Consider the following 17,892-nt stretch of genomic DNA (forward strand, 5'->3'; position numbering starts at 1 on the left):
AAACTGTAATAAAAAATGATTTAAAAAATTTTTAAAAATTGAATTCAAGATTATTCTTTTAACACTAATTAAGCCCACAAAAATACAAACGTGTATAGAGAAAAACTAGAGCTCCTTAATCTTGTCCTTTTTTGTTTAATCTTTTAGAGAGCATGGCCAAGTTTACTCATTCATTCAACACTCGGAACCATTATTCAGCTCAACAGCCTCTTGCAAATGGCCAAAGTTCCGCACCAGCAGCTTCTCTTCATCTTTCAGCTCTGAGCAAAGATCATGCCAAAAATCCCACAAATCAGCTTCTTTCTGCTGGTACATCAACTATCAAAGCGGCTCAAACAAGCCCTTTCTTCTCTATGGCAAAAGTTCCCCATCATACGGATACCAGCAGCCTGGGAGGTGAATCATCTTTAGCAATTCTTCAAGACTACTTGAGGAAAAATCCAAATCTTGGTAAAGATGCAAGTTTTAAAGGAGCTGGCGATGCAGAAAATATGGGTTTCAGTTCTCCTTCTGCTAGCGGAGTTGGTTCTTCCAGAAGCAACGTTCAGCAAGAGGATGATTTTGAACAGCGATTGATGTCCTTTTTTGATGGCAAATTCGCCTCCTCGAAAGGTTTCCAGTCCAATTGAATATTGTTCTCCCAACATTTCCAACTGGTGCTGTTTTCTATCTAGAACTTGTTGTTTACTAGATTTTTAACTCTTGCAGTAAATGGGATTTGGAGTTTGTAATGTCCTTTAAATTCCTTATGATTTTTTTTTTTTTGGGGAGATTTGTTTCATGTTTTCCTTCTTCTTTTCCCATTCTTGCTTTCTCCTCATGCACGTCTGGATGTTCCAGTTTTAATTAGCCACCTGCAGTTTTGCTTCTTTTTTTTTTTTTTTTGAGAGTGCTAGAATTCTATATCACGTTGGAAATGAGGAAAGCTAATGAGCAAAGCGAAGAGCGATCAAAGAGCAGATATATTGAATATAACACATATATTTGGCTATGATGTTGACAGGAAATGAGAATATACATGATTGATTGATCCCTGTGCCTTCAAAAATCTCTGCTAATTAAATGAAGCTTCGCCTTCAGGGCCGGTGTCATATCCGGCTGGCAAAGGTCCTACAAAATCGGAAGTAGTATGATCATATTAAAGTCTTTTGCTCATTTGTGCTTCTTTCCACCAGCAAGAATACGCTGAATTTGAAGCCCTCTGCTGAAGGCTTGATTGAAGAGCAGTCTGGTTTGGAATTCTGAGACAAACGGGAACCAGGCTAGAACGGCAATCGGTGTAAAGATCACCAGCCCCATGAGGTATTCATACCCTCTTGCTAGAGCTTTGACTGAACCCCACATCCCTAAGCCCTTCACAATAGGCCTGCACGCTTGTGCTATCTGCACCCGAAAATCAAATTACTTTAGTCTTTCAAATTTAAGTTGTCTCTATGAAATATAACACCAGTCATATTGATTCCACAGAGAGAGAGAGAGAGTGTGTGTGTGTGCGCGCGCGCGCGCAAATAAATGGACCTAAGAAGCGATATGCACCTGAAGTAGAGCCCATCCTGTTGGTAAGAAAGCCAATAAGCTGGAAAAAATGTCTCCAACCGTAAGACTGAGGAAAGTGAACATTATGCCAATGGTCACCAGAAACGCAATAAACAGGAACATCTTCAGAAGTCTAAACATCAACTGGAAATCTGCACTGAACTTCTTCCTTCCCATTGACACTATCTGTAAAAAATTATATATATAGAATTTCATCGACCATGGAAAGACAATCAATCTTTGGAGAAAAATGAATTGTTTCAATGAAGAGGAGGATCTTAGAGTGCACTAATTAACCTTCAGAATAATCATCACCGCAACAATGACCAGCCAAGACAGTCCATAAACCTGTAATGCAGCGGGGAAAAAAATAAAGAAAAGAAAATAGACATTTAGTGCATGTTAGATCGCAAGTCAAAAGCTAAGATGTATCTTTGGAAGAAGAAAGAAACCACACAGTCCAATGGCTCGTTCTCACACTTACCATGATACTTTTCTCATTATTTGCCACATGTAGATGATAAACAATACCATACTGGTAGAGGAAGAAGCGCAAGGAAAGGAAAATTTCCCAGAATCTCCCTAAGAAACCTGTATGTTGCAGGTGCTCTTGCTCCTCGTCCCACCAGGACTCCCAACTTTTGTTTGCTGGAACACCAATACCTCCACGGTTACCTATCCACTTCATCCAATCATCCCAGTCTTCCACTATCTTCTGCCACTCAAATCCCGATGGATTGAAAAGGAAAGGAGCAAACAACCACGAGACCACAAGAAACCACATTGAAAATGTTAGAAAAAGGAAAGCAGCAGATCCCGTAGCCGCTGATCCATAGATTTCATAAACTATGAGCAAAACCATAATCTCCAGTGCTTTCGTGAAATGGCTTCTCGAGTACATCCGGTAATTTTCTGCAAACTTCTCATGTCTTACGACAAAGCCTCGACCAGTAGCTCTGTATTTAGCCCCTCCATGTATAATGGTACGCCCAAAATAATGCACCTTCGTCCCAAGAGAAAAAGTAAAGAAAACAGGTGCAAGCTGGAGCTGCATGATTATTACGTCACCAGCTGCAGTTCTAAACCCTCTCTCTAGACCGATCTCCATGACCATCGGCAACATCGTCAAAAACCCAATCTGAACAATAGATTGTGAAGCCATTGCAGTCCTCAAAGCATTATCTCTCCTGGATCTTGAAAATTTAATTATGGACTGCTCCAATCCACTGAGCGAAAGATAGAGCTTTCCATACAAGAAAGCATAAACAGCAAGGACCACCAGCTGTGCAGTTTTGAAGAAAAAGCCCATGTCAGCCGGTAAAGGACAACCAATAAGATATCTCAAACCAGATTTTTCAATTACTCTACAAATTTATCACAGAGATACAGTACTCTAAGAATTGTTTGTCTTCCAGCACGTACACTAAACAAAATTTAAGGTTATCTTGCGTGGACAATCAGAACTTTGTAAAGTGCTTCAATTCACAAGACTGAAAAATGCAAGTCAGAAAATAGTACTTGGTTCTGAAATTTCACTTTACATGATTTAGACATATCCCAATGTAGAAAATCATGTCTCAGAGATAATTCACCGGATCATCGTATTGCATTTTGTCTAGAAGACAGAAAAAGTATAGACCTTTCCCTTTCTCCAAACTTCTAATCTCACAAATATATTCAGTGCACAATGCCGTTATCAGCCATTATCAGTGCACAATGCCAAGTGGTAAAATATAAAAGTCACTGCTTTCGTTAATCAACATGAAAACAGAAATTGTTTAGAAGAGAAGATACTTGACCCACACACAATTATTCAGAATAATTGGCCACCATGTACGGTAGGAAAAGTGTTTCGTTCCTCCTCCTAAACCTTTCCTGCCCTCTTAAGTTGAGGCCAACATTATTTGATCAAATTCACATAAATAGTACCTCTAGAATTTATTAAGCAGGAAAGACACTTCCGCAGAAAAAGATGTTCATCCCTCTGATATTTCTAGACAAGTTAGATAAATTTTCTAATTAATAAACGTTCACAGCGAAACAATTTTACTAATTTTGATCAACATTTTCATTATGAATTCCTAAAAGACAATACTATCATGTGTCAATGCAGGTTTATATCTACCAGTATCCTGAACTTACCATGGAGCCGGCATAGAATCCAGTGGTTGTGTAAAAGCACGACAGCATACGGAAAAAGTCGAAACGATGCCCCAGTCTGTATATGTCCCTGCTGAGCGACTGCTCCCCGTTACCACATGCCACCTTTGCCTCAAAAAGCGAGATCTGGTTGAGACCAACATCTCGACCCTTCCCAACTTGGATATACTCATGGTGAGTGATGTTCCCGCGTCGTAACGTAGAATTGAAACCTATACAACAAATATCATGGAAATATCATTCTCTGTCAACCTTCTTTCTTTAAATGTACCATTAATGTCACTTTCCACTGGAAAACAATTGTGAATCTAGATAACGAAGTCAGAAAATTTGGGAAACTCACCGGCAAATATGTCCTCACTGAGATTGATGCCCGTTGAAGCTTTACTGATACCACCACGGGTAATGTGAAAAATTCTATCAAACACATCAGGATGTCCATAATGGAATCGAACCCTAGTCCAACCCATTTCAAGAGAAGAAATTAAGGTTTATCTAACAAGTTGCAAACAAAGAAGAAACAAAAATCGGGGAAACAGCTCAATAAAAATTTATATATACATTCATCAAAGTATATCCATACACATGTACGTTCGTTCTTGTCCTCTAAAGAAAATGGCATCAGAAAAATATATAACAGTCTACAAGAAAAGCATCTGAAAAGATGTGAGAAATTGTCTTGGAAAATGGTATGAGGACCTTCCAAGAAGAGGGAAAACATTTCATCTCCAAGCATGGGATTATTACACTTGCAATTTAAGTGGATATCTATCTACCCCCATCCAAAAATTTCATTTGGCAAGACTCAAAGGTAATAAAATTTCACTTGACCGTCTATCCCACATTAGATAATAGATACGCAAACTACTACTCCTTTGATGGCAAATGACCACAATTACAGTAAGGAAGACGTTTAGATAATAGATACAAAAGAACTTGCACTTTGATGTGAGAAAGAACATACTTCAAGGGCCTCGCAAGAACTCTTTGACCAATAGTGACAAAGCTTGTTTCTTGATTTGACATAAACCAAGCCAAGGACGAAACACTGTTCATGTTAAGATTGTGTTAGATAAGAAAAATTTGGGATGAAACAAGTTGAACTAAGCTACGTAACATGATATTCTTACCTTCCAGTGAAGATATGCTCACGAACACCAAGAATTGTCGGTGGCCGCACCCCATGATCCTCATTAAATTCCTCAAGTAAGTTGCGCATTTTAAAAGCTTCTTCCAAATAGTTGTCCTATAGAAGGAAGTTTATTATGTTTTCTGACTCAATCTAAATTATTACGGGTTCAAAATTCTGAGGTTTTACCTGGTTCATATCTATTGTCTGCAGAGCTTCCCCTCTAGTAAAAATGATAGCATGGTTCTGATTTTCAGGCTTTCCTTCTCCCAACTTTACTGCACCAGGTAGTTTTATGCGATAGATTTCCTTCATCATGAACCAAAATATAGTCAGACTCGAAGCAACAAGAGAATCAGCACGGTGATATTTTGTGGATAAAATATGGTTATACCTGATCAAGATTATCAACGGCTTTTACCAATACAGAGTAATAAACTTTCTGCACTTTTCCACCTTCCCTTTCTTCAACTTCATCAATGTATGCAACACGAAGAGATGGATTGCTAAATGAGAAAACCAAAAAAAAAGACATTATTAACATATAAACACATGGATTAAGAAATCAAGGGACCGAATCACAATATCCAATGTCCAGAAAGAAAAAACTTACTTGACCATCAAATTCAAAATATCAGTCGCACGACGATCTCCACTTCTCTTTTGGTTTCCATAGTTCTGACAGGTTGCAACATATGTAAATTTCATGTCAGCTATAGCCTCTATTTGGGTATACATAGATCTTTGGCTTTTCTTATCTTCTTCTGAGGGCATTGTAACTGCTCTATACCCTTTGAGTATCTCTGCAGAGTTGAGAGTCAATCAGAAACACAGAAAATGTAATTACTACTTTAATAAGGTACTTGGTTATATGAAATATGCTTTTATTTTGATAAACAAATTGGGTGCAGTTCAATTAATTCGTTTTTTTGATGGTTTAAATTAATTGCAGAGCGTCATGCTGTATGATGTTGGGTAAAAGTTGCACAGTCATCATTTATGAAACTAGAAATCTACTAACTGGGTCAAAAAACAAATTCTTAAGATGTTGAGACATATATTCCAGAAGTATTGATATAAATTTCGTCTTACCACTTTCTGAAGCCATGTCAAGATATGCCTGAAGCTTCAGTGCCCTTCTATAGTACATCATTCCTCTAACTGCAGAATGAATGATTTTGTAACAAATATAGAAGTATTGAACAAAAAATGTAAATAAAACAAGTGCAATAAGTAATGTGTCTATAACAAACCCGTTCTGCTTAAAGTCTGTCCCCTTAACGAGGCCCAGTAACGCAGCTGCAGTATGTTCTCCTCATTTTCCCAAACTTCATACTCATTACAGTTGAGACGTTCCAGAAAATTATTCCATTCATCTGACAAGGACATAGGGAGATGTTGGATAAATAACACAATAATTTAAACAACGCAAAACCAAAACAATGATCAATAGAACAAGGGGTAATCAGGATGGACCTGGATAAATCTTTTGGAGATAGTAAATGATTGAAACACCATCTTCATTTTCCATTTCTAGGTCAGTCTTTGAGAAGATAGTCTCCTCACTGTAGTAGGGAGTCATGACACTGCAATTCCAGTGGATATGGGGTAACTACATTTTCAAATTTAAAAACTGTTCTAATGCTTAATTACCAATTTGGATCGGCAATGACTGATGCATCTTGAATAAGAAAAGAAAAAATTTGTATTATTCTTCTGGTTGAAATAGAAGTCTACACTTCCATATGATGAACAACTATATTTATGATTTTTCATTAATTGATCAAGTACTCAAAAGATTCTTGCATAGATGTGGATATGCATCTCTCTGTAGTACAAATTGGATTAGCAGAAGCATCAAGTAACAAGATCAGAAAGCTTATGTCATTGTCATTATAGCTCAAATATGCCATTTAATTTATCAAACAGCAGCTTACCTGAATGAGAGCATTTTACGAACTCGAGGTGCCCGTGGCATGTCCATGAACAATGAATTTGCAAAAAATGAAATCCTTCTACGCGCTTCAAGGTTAGTTGGCACATCAATAGCAGATTCTTTCACAGTAAGGAGGAGATAAAGACGACTAATCTGCAAATGGAACACAATCCAATGTGTTATAGGTAAAAAATCATTTGCTCTGCATATATAGGTAGACACATCTGTCCTGATCATTTTGATGACAATGCTGCAATTGTTATTGATCAAGGACCTTTTATAAGTCATTAATTGAATGGTACAAGTACAAGGAAAGGAGGCATGGTATATTAACGAATGAAATCCTACATTTGAAAATATGTGCATACCTGTTCTTCCCATTGTGCTGTAACTACAGGAGGGTAGGCTATAGCTGACTTTTCAAATAGCTGTCTTCCAGAATCTTTGCTAGTGTGACCAAGTTCTACCAGCTCACTGAAATAAAATGAGCAAGCAAATGAATTCAGTGTAGCTATACCAGAGAAGAGCCAAAAATCTGTTTGTGCCACCAGAAATGAAAAAGATATCGAATTGATAGCTATCAACCTATCTACTTACCGGACTTCATTCACCATCATGTCCCGCGTTACCACTTCTAACATGTCCTGTAGTTTAAAGACCACAGAACCTCCCTGAGATGGATCGGCATCTTTCTGCAGCAAATGTTTTGAACAAGAATTAAACTACTTTTAAGACTTGTTGTGGAAAAATGTCTGGCATCCTATAAATAATTCTTGCTATTAACTCACCAATATCTCCACAAGCTCCACAAATTTGTTAACAAGTTGAGGAAGGGAACCTGCTCTGAAGTTTGAGAGGAATGTGCCTTTTGAAATACTACTTTCAACTTCTTTGATGATGATTCCAATTACCCTATAACATACTAAACAGAATTACCATCCGAATAATGATATGATCTAATATTCAAGAATACCCTTGACAACAGTAGTAAAATTCCAATAACGGCTGAGATGGCTAAGTATAAAATGGGACACAGTAAAATTAAGAAGGCTAGAGTTTTGCCATGAACCTTTCCTGCAAGTCAAAAAGCTAAACAACATGCAGATATTGGGGCAACCAGGGGGGAAGAGAGATAGAGGGAGCCACAGAAAAAGAGAGGGAAAGATAGATCGATAGGGGAACAGAGACTCAATAGGGGGAGATCGCAAGAAAAAGGGAAAAGAAAAAAGCGAGAAACTATAACAACCAAAAATTTGCAAAGTTCAACAAATAATCAAAGCCGTGAGCAAGAACCAACTAAAGGTAATTTAGCATCATGAGAACCATATTGAAGAAACTAACTTTTGCTGAAGTATCTCTTGACTGCAGAGGTAGATAACATGTAGAAGACAGGACAAGAAGCCAAAAGCTATAGAGAAGTGGAATAGACAACCTTTTCTCAGTTTCCCCAACAACCAGGGCATTCAAAACAAGTTTGAAAGATTCATAGCACTCTATAACAGCACATTTCATGTATTCATCAGCACAGATACGTTTCCAAAGGTCAGCATCCTTTGATCGAAATTGGGCTGCCATATCAAGTGCAATAGGGATCTGCAGAACAAAAAAAAATTAACAGGACAAAAAGTAAAGGATTAAGAAAGACTTCAGGAGATGAATGCTACCTTGCTTGCAAGCAAAAAGGGTGGCCACTGAATTATCTTCAAACTAGGATCTGAGGAATAAGGAACTAATAACAGATCCATCTCCCTGAAATAATAAAAATACTCAATTAGGCTCCAACTCCAAAAGGATAAAAAAATGATCAGGCAGAGAAGAAGTAAGTTATCAGAGGCTTTCCTGTCACTTATGAGATCTTCTTCGCGAAAACTACAAATTACTTCATTCCATAACTGAGCAAATTTTGCAGCTTCACTTCTCCTGCTTGCAGTAACCTGCAAATGCATATAAATTTTACCCCATTTTCTTTGGTGGATACTTAACACCATTGGTACCTATCACAATTGCTGCTCAAATGAACATTAACCTCATCAAAATGTTTTGACAGAGAAAAGCCTCTTTTCTTGGTTCCTTTAGAAGGCACTAAGTATGTGTTGAAGGCAGCAGGCAAAGACTGGAACCTTGACCTGAGCATGCCTAGGGTGCGGATCTGTGAAGAAAAAAATGTGGATGTGACTTTGATCACAGCAGAAATTATAGGATGACATTTGAAGAAAAACCAGGAAACAATGAATGATTATGATCTAGGGTGAAAGAAAATGCATGAAAAGTGGCTACTCATAGGGCTGCTAAGTAATTTTACATCCATAGAAGTAACCAAAATGTACAAAATGATATAAGCAAACTGCTTAAAATTTACGTAAACAGAAAATTTGCTAATGTGCAAACCAAAAGAAAGAACAGTTTTACACCTACGAAGCTACAAAGATGTGTTGAAAATAGGGAATACATTATAGTCTTTTCTGTGATGATGAGAAAATAAAGTCCCTTTCTTTCATTCTACTAGTTGTCATTCAAGAAATAATTCTGATTCGAACTTGAAATTTCTCAGTTTTGGAATATAAGTTTTGGTTTTCATACATGATTAAGCCTTTAAGGACCATTGCAGAGGATCATTGCAGATGGTTTTTATACATGAATATAAGTTTTGTACCTCTCCCAGACGATCAAATGCCCCAATAACACCACCACACAGGGTCGAGAAAATTGCATACCAAATCTGAGTGTCCAAAAAATAAACCTGCATAATAACTTTTAATCATATCAGATACTTATTCTGGACAAGGAAGCTTATTCACTTCTTTCTAAGACCGAGAAGAGGATAGACAAGAAAGACACACCAATAGCACTGGTGCCCAAAGTGCAGCTACAGCTCCATAGTTGTGCTTCGCTGCATCATGTATAATTTCTTTAGTGTCAAGGAAGTAGGATAAAGGAGAAGTATAAGAAACGACATGCTACAATAAAACATCTACCATAGGGAAAAAATTCATGCCAAGCATACTGCACTCTGCGTATATTCATGACATCCTTTGTCGGCTTTATCAGAGGCTTTATCTGGAGTTTAAAATAAACATCACATTCAAAGAGCTAGTAAATAACAAAAAAGAATCTTTCCTCTTCTTAATAGTGGAAACAAAAAAAAAACAAAAACAAAAACTAGAGATGAGGCAAATACCTCGATCAAGTAGCTAACTGCGAATTTGAAACATAGAAGTATGACCCAAAAAAGAGTGTATCTGGTTTCAGTGGAATATGAACGGTTCAGAACATGTTAAATGCTAGTACTTAAAAGGACATTAGTGCAAAGATGGTCCTAGTTCAACATACTTTATTAGTGCAAATTGACTTTCATGCATTCCCCTTCCCACGTAGATCCTTGGCTGCAAAAACAAGTGCCAAGTCATTGAGAGACGTAATTGTCTTAGCAGACATTCATGGGAACAACCGTTAGAAAATGCATCTTTATTGTTTCTGAGTACCAAGGAATCAGACCAATTAAAAAAGAACTGTGTTGAAAAGCCCAAAACTATGTTCAGATACCTTGGGTACCTAAGAACTTTTTGCGATCTATGCATTACAAATATATCTGCTATGCAGTTATAGATCTGTCATGTAATACAATAAGCATAATTCTGCTGAACGCATGAAATTTTATCAGAAACCAAAGCCTATTTTGTAAAGCCAGTTTAGGTGATTCAAAAAAATTTTAACACTTAATTCTGAATAAATAAGTAATAGTGCAATTATTAACTAGCCAGCAATTTCACTGGCATGTCAGCGAAGAAACAATTAGAATTATGAACTGTTAAAAAGCAAAAACTGCACCAAAAGCTTAAACATTGAGACTACAAAGTAAGAACTAACCAAATATGGAGAAGAGTAAAGGTCATCATCTTTTGCTACTGATACACTTTTGCATGTAAAGATAAAGACGTACATCATTTTCAGCTTTGCATGCAAAGATAAAGACGTACATCATTTTCAGCATTATTATTTGTCAAAAATTATGTGTGCATTCAGAACCTAAAAATGTCACTTGTACTGCATGTATATTCAAGTAAAATTTTTACCGTTAACAATATGCTATTTGAAGAATTCTCCTCCCGACCTATAACTAAATCACTGAATTAAAGATCTAGTTAACTTGTTTAACCTAGAGACAGATAATTATATAGATGAAATTTAATAAAGATCTAAGTATTGCTATCTTCTACACCTCGGTGTACAGTAAAGATTGAAGCTTACCATATTTGCACTTATATCAGGATTTCCACTTCATATTTATAGAAGGTAATTTTTTCACGTAATCCACCACTTCTATAACTCTTCATATACCATCAAGTGAACCAGTTTGACTTCATGTCAAAACCCCAACCATGTTCAAATCAAAATACAAGAAACAAAAAAGAAGAAAAAGAAAAAGTAAAGAACCATACCTGTGACCACCACAGAAGAAACCTTATAATAAGCCAATCTGAGTTCTCAATCCAGCGCCGGAGCATTGGAAAGATAAACAAAACTGCTGCCAGCAAATTAGGCAGAAGGTATATAGCCACAGCCATGAGATATAATGGAGGAATACCCTTCATTTCATTAAGGACGGATAAAACATCTTTCATATTTCCCAAAGGTAAAAAAGAGTCATTATTTTGGTGGAGGTAACACAGGGGAAGGACAATGGACCATGCAAGGCTGATAACTATCTTGAGAATGTTCCTCGCTACATCTGTGAATTTCCATCGATGGTACCCGGGAAAGTTCAAAATAAGGTCCAAAATACCTAGTAAAGAATACAAGAAGGATATTAATCTCTAAACAGAGCAGTCCCAAAACCAGAGACCTAACATTCCAAAATACAGTATAACAGAAAATTAAATCCCTGTCTAGTGAGGAAGTATTTGGTGCAAACTATTAAAGCAGCATTTCGGTTCCCAGATGGTGCAAAACACATATCAAAGAGGCTGTGAAACAAAGATGTCAGTTAAAAGGGCTGCAAGAAGACAATCATTCTCTTTCCAAATGCCCAATGTTATATCCAACATCACGTGAACTGAGAGCAATATAGCAGTAAATTTCATTTATACATTTTCTGAGGAGACAAAATCCCAGGTTATCACACCCTATACCAAATCATTAGCAGTGAATTAATTAAAAAACAAAACTGAGAGCCCACTCTAGTCTAGTTCTTCCTCTATCCATATTTGAACAACAACAGTTTGATGCTATATTAAATTAGAATGCCTACTTAAACAAAATCATCTGAATCTAGCTTGCTGTAGGATTTAGGATATCACACTAAAACAGTCCAAATCGCAGTATCTCGAGAATAACAAAAGTGAAAGGCTTCATACCATGATATTTCTACAACCATCTGAAGGTCACAAACCATTTTTGACAAAATCAGATACTACCAGTTACCTAATATAAATAAATTGGCTAGGAAACTTGAACTAAAGCACTAGGAGTGATAGAGCAGCATAATACATGACAAGGGTGGCAGGAAACTATTGTATGTCAGAAACTAATATGAATTCTAAGTCCTTTCATTATCTTCCAATATTAGCATTTCATCAACTCTTACAAACACATGTTATCGTTTTGACAAAAAAAAAAAATCAACTCTTACAAACAAAATATTATTAGAAAAAAATCATAAAAATGAAAAACTATTTGGCATTGCAGAAGCATGATAGCATTTGATAAGGTTTGAGAACAACTACTAAAGGCATCAAAGTTATTGCTGCAGAAACCAAACAAGAATTACATACTCTGAAGGAAGCGCAAAAAGGCTGCTGTCATGAAAATGCTGGACAGCTTGTATAAGATATCCCTTTGGAAAATGTTAATTAAGGAAACATCACTCCAAGCTATTATAACCATGGCCTGCGACAAAACAATTCCAGTCAATTGCTGAATCAACCACCAAAATTAGGATAAAGGAAAAATTTGTTTTATGAATTTTTTATTGGATTAAGTCAATTACCTGAAGAGCAAGTATATGGAATGTCCAGAGACGGTCAAAACTTCGGAATATATGCCAAAATGTTCTGGTCTCAACAAAATAGGATTTGCCTGTTTTTCCTGGCTTCTTTCTAGACGCATGTTTTCCCTAAAATAGGAGTTGTATGAAGAAAAAATGCAGGAGGCTAACAAATAATGAAAGGAAACTGGATTGGAATAAATACAGACCTGACCCACAGTGCGTATTGATTTAAAGAAATCACCATCATCTCTCATAGGCCAACCCAAAGAGAAGCAATCAGTAGACCTGGAGGATGTTGACCATGTAATGCTTCTAAAGAAAATGAACAAGCATTTCATGTTTAGTCATCAAATAAACCATTTAAGCGTATGCATACCAGAAGTACTCGTTGAGGTCATCATAATTGCACCAATCTGAATGCGGGGCTTTTCCATTTTTGCTCTTTTTGGCTTCCTGGTGGAAAATAAGCACCAAAAAGCTAACCTCTAGAGAGACACTCTCAATGTCAAAAAAAATTATGTGCAATGTATGCATGAAAGTACCTTTTCAATTACTCGGTAAATAGGTGTTATGACCTTCCGCAGAAAAGATTCGTCATCTCCACCATAAGAAGGCCTGATGTTTTCTCCTGTGACGATGCTGACATTTCCAGCCAAAAGACCTTGGAGTTCATAAGCCATCTGAAATATGCATAAACATTACCACGTGATATACTTTCATGTTTATTTCTAATAAAATCAATAGTGCGATCATTGTAAGGAAAATTGAAGCACTGACATTATGAAATATGTAGCATAGGCACTCTGGCATGAACCGGACATTAGCAGCTTCACCCCATATAAGCAGATAGAGACCCATGTATAGTAGTTTCCTTTGTTGCACTTCCTCTTGTCCTTGAGGGAGACTAGAAGCAAGAACAGTCTTAATTCAGATCAGAAGTTCAAGATCATTTAAGGTAAGACATGAAAATAAGTAAATAGAAGGAAGATGAAAATTATCTGACCGTAAGCTGTGTTTTCTTCCCAAGTATTTGCACCATGTTTTATAGTTTTTGAAAATCTTGTTCATGAGTGCATCAACAGCACGATCGTCAAGCTGCCAATCAGCTGCACGTTTAGTACTTACTCTTTTGACAAGCACAGGCAAAGAATTTTACTTAAAAAGCAATAGAAAGGGCAATTAGATGGTTCAACAACAATTGCTAGAGTGAGCAAAATGTAGATGCAGGAATATGATACAGGCTTCCTTGTTTGTTTTACCAGTTCAAAATCAACTCATAAGTCAGTCAAAATGCAATTTCATATCATTCATTAAACGTGGGTGGTAACACAAATGATACAAGAAGCTAAAAATCGATTCTGTTATTGCAACAAATTCAGATTCTCACATCATACAGCGTTCCATACCTTATTCAGTGGCTCAGGCTTCGGAACTAGCCTTGCGTGAATATCAGCAAGCAATAGAATTAGATGTTCCCTCTGGTTCCTGACATTGTCCCTCTGTAGACGTCAAACCCATGACAAATGATCACCTTGACAAACACATGATCTTTAAGTGATAAATATAATTAAGTATCTCTTAAGTACCTGAAACCCGAACATGGCACGCAGCCAATCAAGAAGGTCCAACTCCCCAATTTTCTGTCTTTGCTGCTCGAATGTGGCCGGCCAATTCAAATTTCGTGTGTTCCGGAGAGCAGAAACAGCAGCTTTAACCTGGTATGAAGCAAATAGTAGGAGTCTATCATCTTAGCCACATATATTTCTATATGGCATAAAACAGTCCAGTTTTTTATCAAGATCAAGGCAAATGTGCAACCTCATCAAGCTGCATGATGGACTGAGATGCCCCAGCAGAATCCAGAGGAAGAATATTATAAGGAGCGTAGATTTCCTTCTTGGCTTGGACATCATTTGCTGCGGCCATAATCTGTTCACATCATCAAATATAGAGGCTCTTATCCCAAAATCAGAAAGTACATGGTAGATAGTTTTGGAATCAACAATGAATTGATATTCTACAAAGACTGACCTCAGCAGAAACTTCCTCAACTTTTTCAGTCTTGTTAACTGCACAAAGCACTTCAAAAAGAACTCCAGCAGTCTGGTAAGCTTTGCCAAGCTGAGCCCTGCGGAAGGAAAGTTTGGTACCAGTACAGCAATTGACAATGAGAGCAAACACAACACCTTTTAGCTATGAAAATAGCCCTGGATAGATTATATTACCTATCAGCTTGCTCCCCCTTGTTGAGTGCCAAAACATAATGCTCGTAGTATTGTTTGTAAAAGCTCTCAATTTCTCTCGCATCTGTCTTTTTGACTCGGGAAGCAAGACTCGATGCATTGTCCTGAATAACAGTTTATTCCATTAGTCTTCAAAACCATGCACCCCAGCAAGTCAAAATGCCCTAATCTTCCAAAAGAATTGATCAATATAAAACACATTTCTTAAATATGATATTCAAACACGAAGAGATTTCTGGAAATCTGGAAATTGGACGTTACAAATATGCAAAAGGAGCAGTGAAACATCAGCTAAATACTCAAACCATTTAAGACTCTTTCGATTCACTTACCTATAGAAATTTATTGCATAATAAAACTATTAGTTCAGAGCTCCTCTCTCTCTCTCTCTCTCTCTCTCTCTTTCTCACCATATCCCTTTGTTGTACATCAAAATTGCTTATCAAATAAATGCGCACACAAATAAATCATCATTTTTGTCTAACTCAAAACCTTCTCACAAATGTGAGAAGTACAATTGAAGTCAATAGAATCCCTGAAATGCCCACTTACTATAAAAATTTCGTACATTATTCTACTAATCATCATCTCCCCATTAAAATGTGAATTAATTCGTTGGGTAGAAAAACAAATATCATTCAATTACCAAATTCTCCCTTTCTTTCCCAACACGTCATACATACTTTATCCCCCAATTTCAATCCTCTACTCTTCTCTCACATCACTAAAATGTAAATGCACCGAAACAACATTAACTCCCTTTTAAAAAAAGAAGAAGAGGAATAAAGCGAGAAATAATTATCACAATTAAAAATCAAAATAGGGAATAATTACCCGCTCCAACCGCTGAAGAAGACGTGTCTTGAACTGCCGTACACCACGTCCACTCGACGTCTGGTCCAATCTATGGGCCTTCTCAAACGCATAGAACCGACCTATACATACACGAAAATCATATAACCAAATATACGAAAAAATTTCTCCAAAACCAAAAAAAAATAATAAAATCAATGTGGAGAAAAGTTTTTGCTACGTACAGAGATAGGCGACGCGAGGGCGTTCTTGTTCGATTTCTGTGGCGACTCGGAGAATGGGAGCTATGGACTGAAGCGACGAAGGAACGACCTCAGTGTCGAAGACTTCCATGGAGAACGTTGTCATGGCGGCGCTCCGGGACGGCCGCCTCGTCAAGGCGCCTGCCGTCGGCGTCGCCGATTCCTGTCCAGTCGTCGACGCCATTTTTTCCGTCTACTCTTCCGCTTCGCTAGCTAGCTAGCCCTATCAAGCTAGCCAACCATCCAGTACCAAGCTTCCAAACTAACTCACCACCTTTTCTCTCTCCTCTCTCTATCTCCCCTTCGCTTTTATGCCTGCAATTCTCCTATCTCTGATCCAAACAAACAATATATCAACGTTTAATTCTCTGGAAATCTACACATTATCACACACACAATTACTCATGTATATCTAATCCTTCCTAAATCTACACCATAATTACTCGTAAATTGGTGCAGAAAATCGATAAAGAGAAAGAAACAATCCAAAAAAATCAAATTACGTAAACAAAACAAAACTGTATTATTTGCATCCTTCTTCCTAATTTCTTTCGATAATAATTACACACACAGAGAGATATATATGCACAAATTAATGAATTGATTCTTAACTAACTTTAAAATGCACCTACCTAACAATGTTTTCTTCTTAATTTCTTCCAATAAGTTAATCATTCAAAAAAAACCGGAGATCATTAAATATACACAAATACATACATTCAAATCTCAAAAAAAAAATCTAAAATTGATTACTCAAAAATTGTTGCAGAGATTAATAAGTCGAAGGAGATACTGGAACAACCAAATTAACTAGCAAAAAATGTACCTGTTTACTAATATTTTCCTAAATGCTTGACTAATATTAACAATGTAAAACCGAAAACAGAACAGAAGATTGCTTACGATCAAGAAGGAGAGAAAGAAGACAGCTAGCCTTCGCCTGCAATTATTATGATTGATGAAAACACGAAAAAGAAAAAAAGTGAGAATAAATTGTTCAACGAATTTGAGAGAGAAGAAATTGAGAGAGAGGAGAGAAGCGGAAGTTAGAAATGAGAATAATGCAGATTGGAGAGAGGATTATAGGTCCGTACCGATGAGCGGAGGCAGCTGAAGGGAAGGGGCGTTGGATGGTAGAGATGGAGGGAAGGAAGGGGGAAATTTAAATGGAGAGAGAGAGAGAGGAAGAAGAGGGAAAATTGGTGGGACCCATGCGTTGATACGGAGACAAAAGGGACAGTTAGAGCTGGGAACGGATTACGTGGTTGGAGCTGAGAGGTCACCGGGTTTTGACAGTTGAATTGGTCTCAAATTATTTCTTCTCTTTTCTCTTTCTTTCTTTTTTTGTCTTTTTTTTTTGTGCTCTTTTGTCAAACAAGTTTTTTCTTGGAATATTGGTTAAATTGGTTCTTTCATTACCTTTTTCTCTTTTTTTTTTTGGTTATCATGACAACTCACAATTTACCTTCAAAAAGTTTTACAAATGTTCTTATGAGTGCATTTCGGTTGTAGCTTATTTTTTTGAATATAATTTTAGAGAATATAGTGTAGTAATTTTTTTGTAATGTAATATATGTGAATTGCTAAATATATTTACGCAAAGTTTTACGAAATAATTTGTGAACCCAAATGCATTATTAGGAAAATTATAAATAATGCGATTAAAATAAGGATGTAAGTAAATATACATGCGGTATTAGATGCTTGACTCGAGAAATGCTCGCCCTACTTTATTCTTTTCTGAATTTAAGCTCGGTTCGAGTTAAGCCACGTAGAGCACTCACTCCGTACAATTGCAAGTCGAAAAAAACTAAACTCGACCAAATGAGGATGATAATTATAGTTAT

The 17,892-nt window shown here is 36.8% G+C and overlaps 1 protein-coding gene across 1 annotated transcript; it reads right to left on the reverse strand.

The window, feature by feature from the left end:
- Positions 1-963: 963 nt before the first annotated feature.
- Positions 964-17,000, reverse strand: LOC113700001 (callose synthase 5). Its single transcript, XM_072058244.1, has 42 exons — positions 16,949-17,000; positions 16,028-16,377; positions 15,825-15,925; positions 14,973-15,094; positions 14,779-14,875; positions 14,566-14,676; positions 14,334-14,462; positions 14,154-14,246; positions 13,751-13,842; positions 13,525-13,651; positions 13,290-13,427; positions 13,124-13,200; positions 12,954-13,032; positions 12,748-12,873; positions 12,533-12,647; positions 11,201-11,544; positions 10,092-10,144; positions 9,940-10,000; positions 9,737-9,818; positions 9,602-9,651; positions 9,415-9,501; positions 8,788-8,910; positions 8,426-8,695; positions 8,194-8,354; positions 7,550-7,673; positions 7,359-7,453; positions 7,130-7,235; positions 6,763-6,914; positions 6,302-6,411; positions 6,079-6,201; positions 5,918-5,986; positions 5,439-5,628; positions 5,220-5,331; positions 5,015-5,134; positions 4,827-4,942; positions 4,661-4,744; positions 4,040-4,152; positions 3,679-3,908; positions 2,021-2,818; positions 1,834-1,884; positions 1,537-1,722; positions 964-1,383 (listed from the first exon to the last, which is right to left on the reverse strand). The coding sequence occupies exons 2-42, from the start codon at positions 16,227-16,229 to the stop codon at positions 1,153-1,155; spliced, it is 5,850 nt and encodes a 1,949-aa protein (XP_071914345.1). The 5' UTR covers positions 16,230-16,377; positions 16,949-17,000; the 3' UTR covers positions 964-1,152.
- Between the last annotated feature and the right edge of the window lie 892 nt (positions 17,001-17,892).

Source organism: Coffea arabica, chromosome 7c, assembly GCF_036785885.1.
Source record: "Coffea arabica cultivar ET-39 chromosome 7c, Coffea Arabica ET-39 HiFi, whole genome shotgun sequence".
NCBI classification, from domain to species: domain Eukaryota; kingdom Viridiplantae; phylum Streptophyta; class Magnoliopsida; order Gentianales; family Rubiaceae; genus Coffea; species Coffea arabica.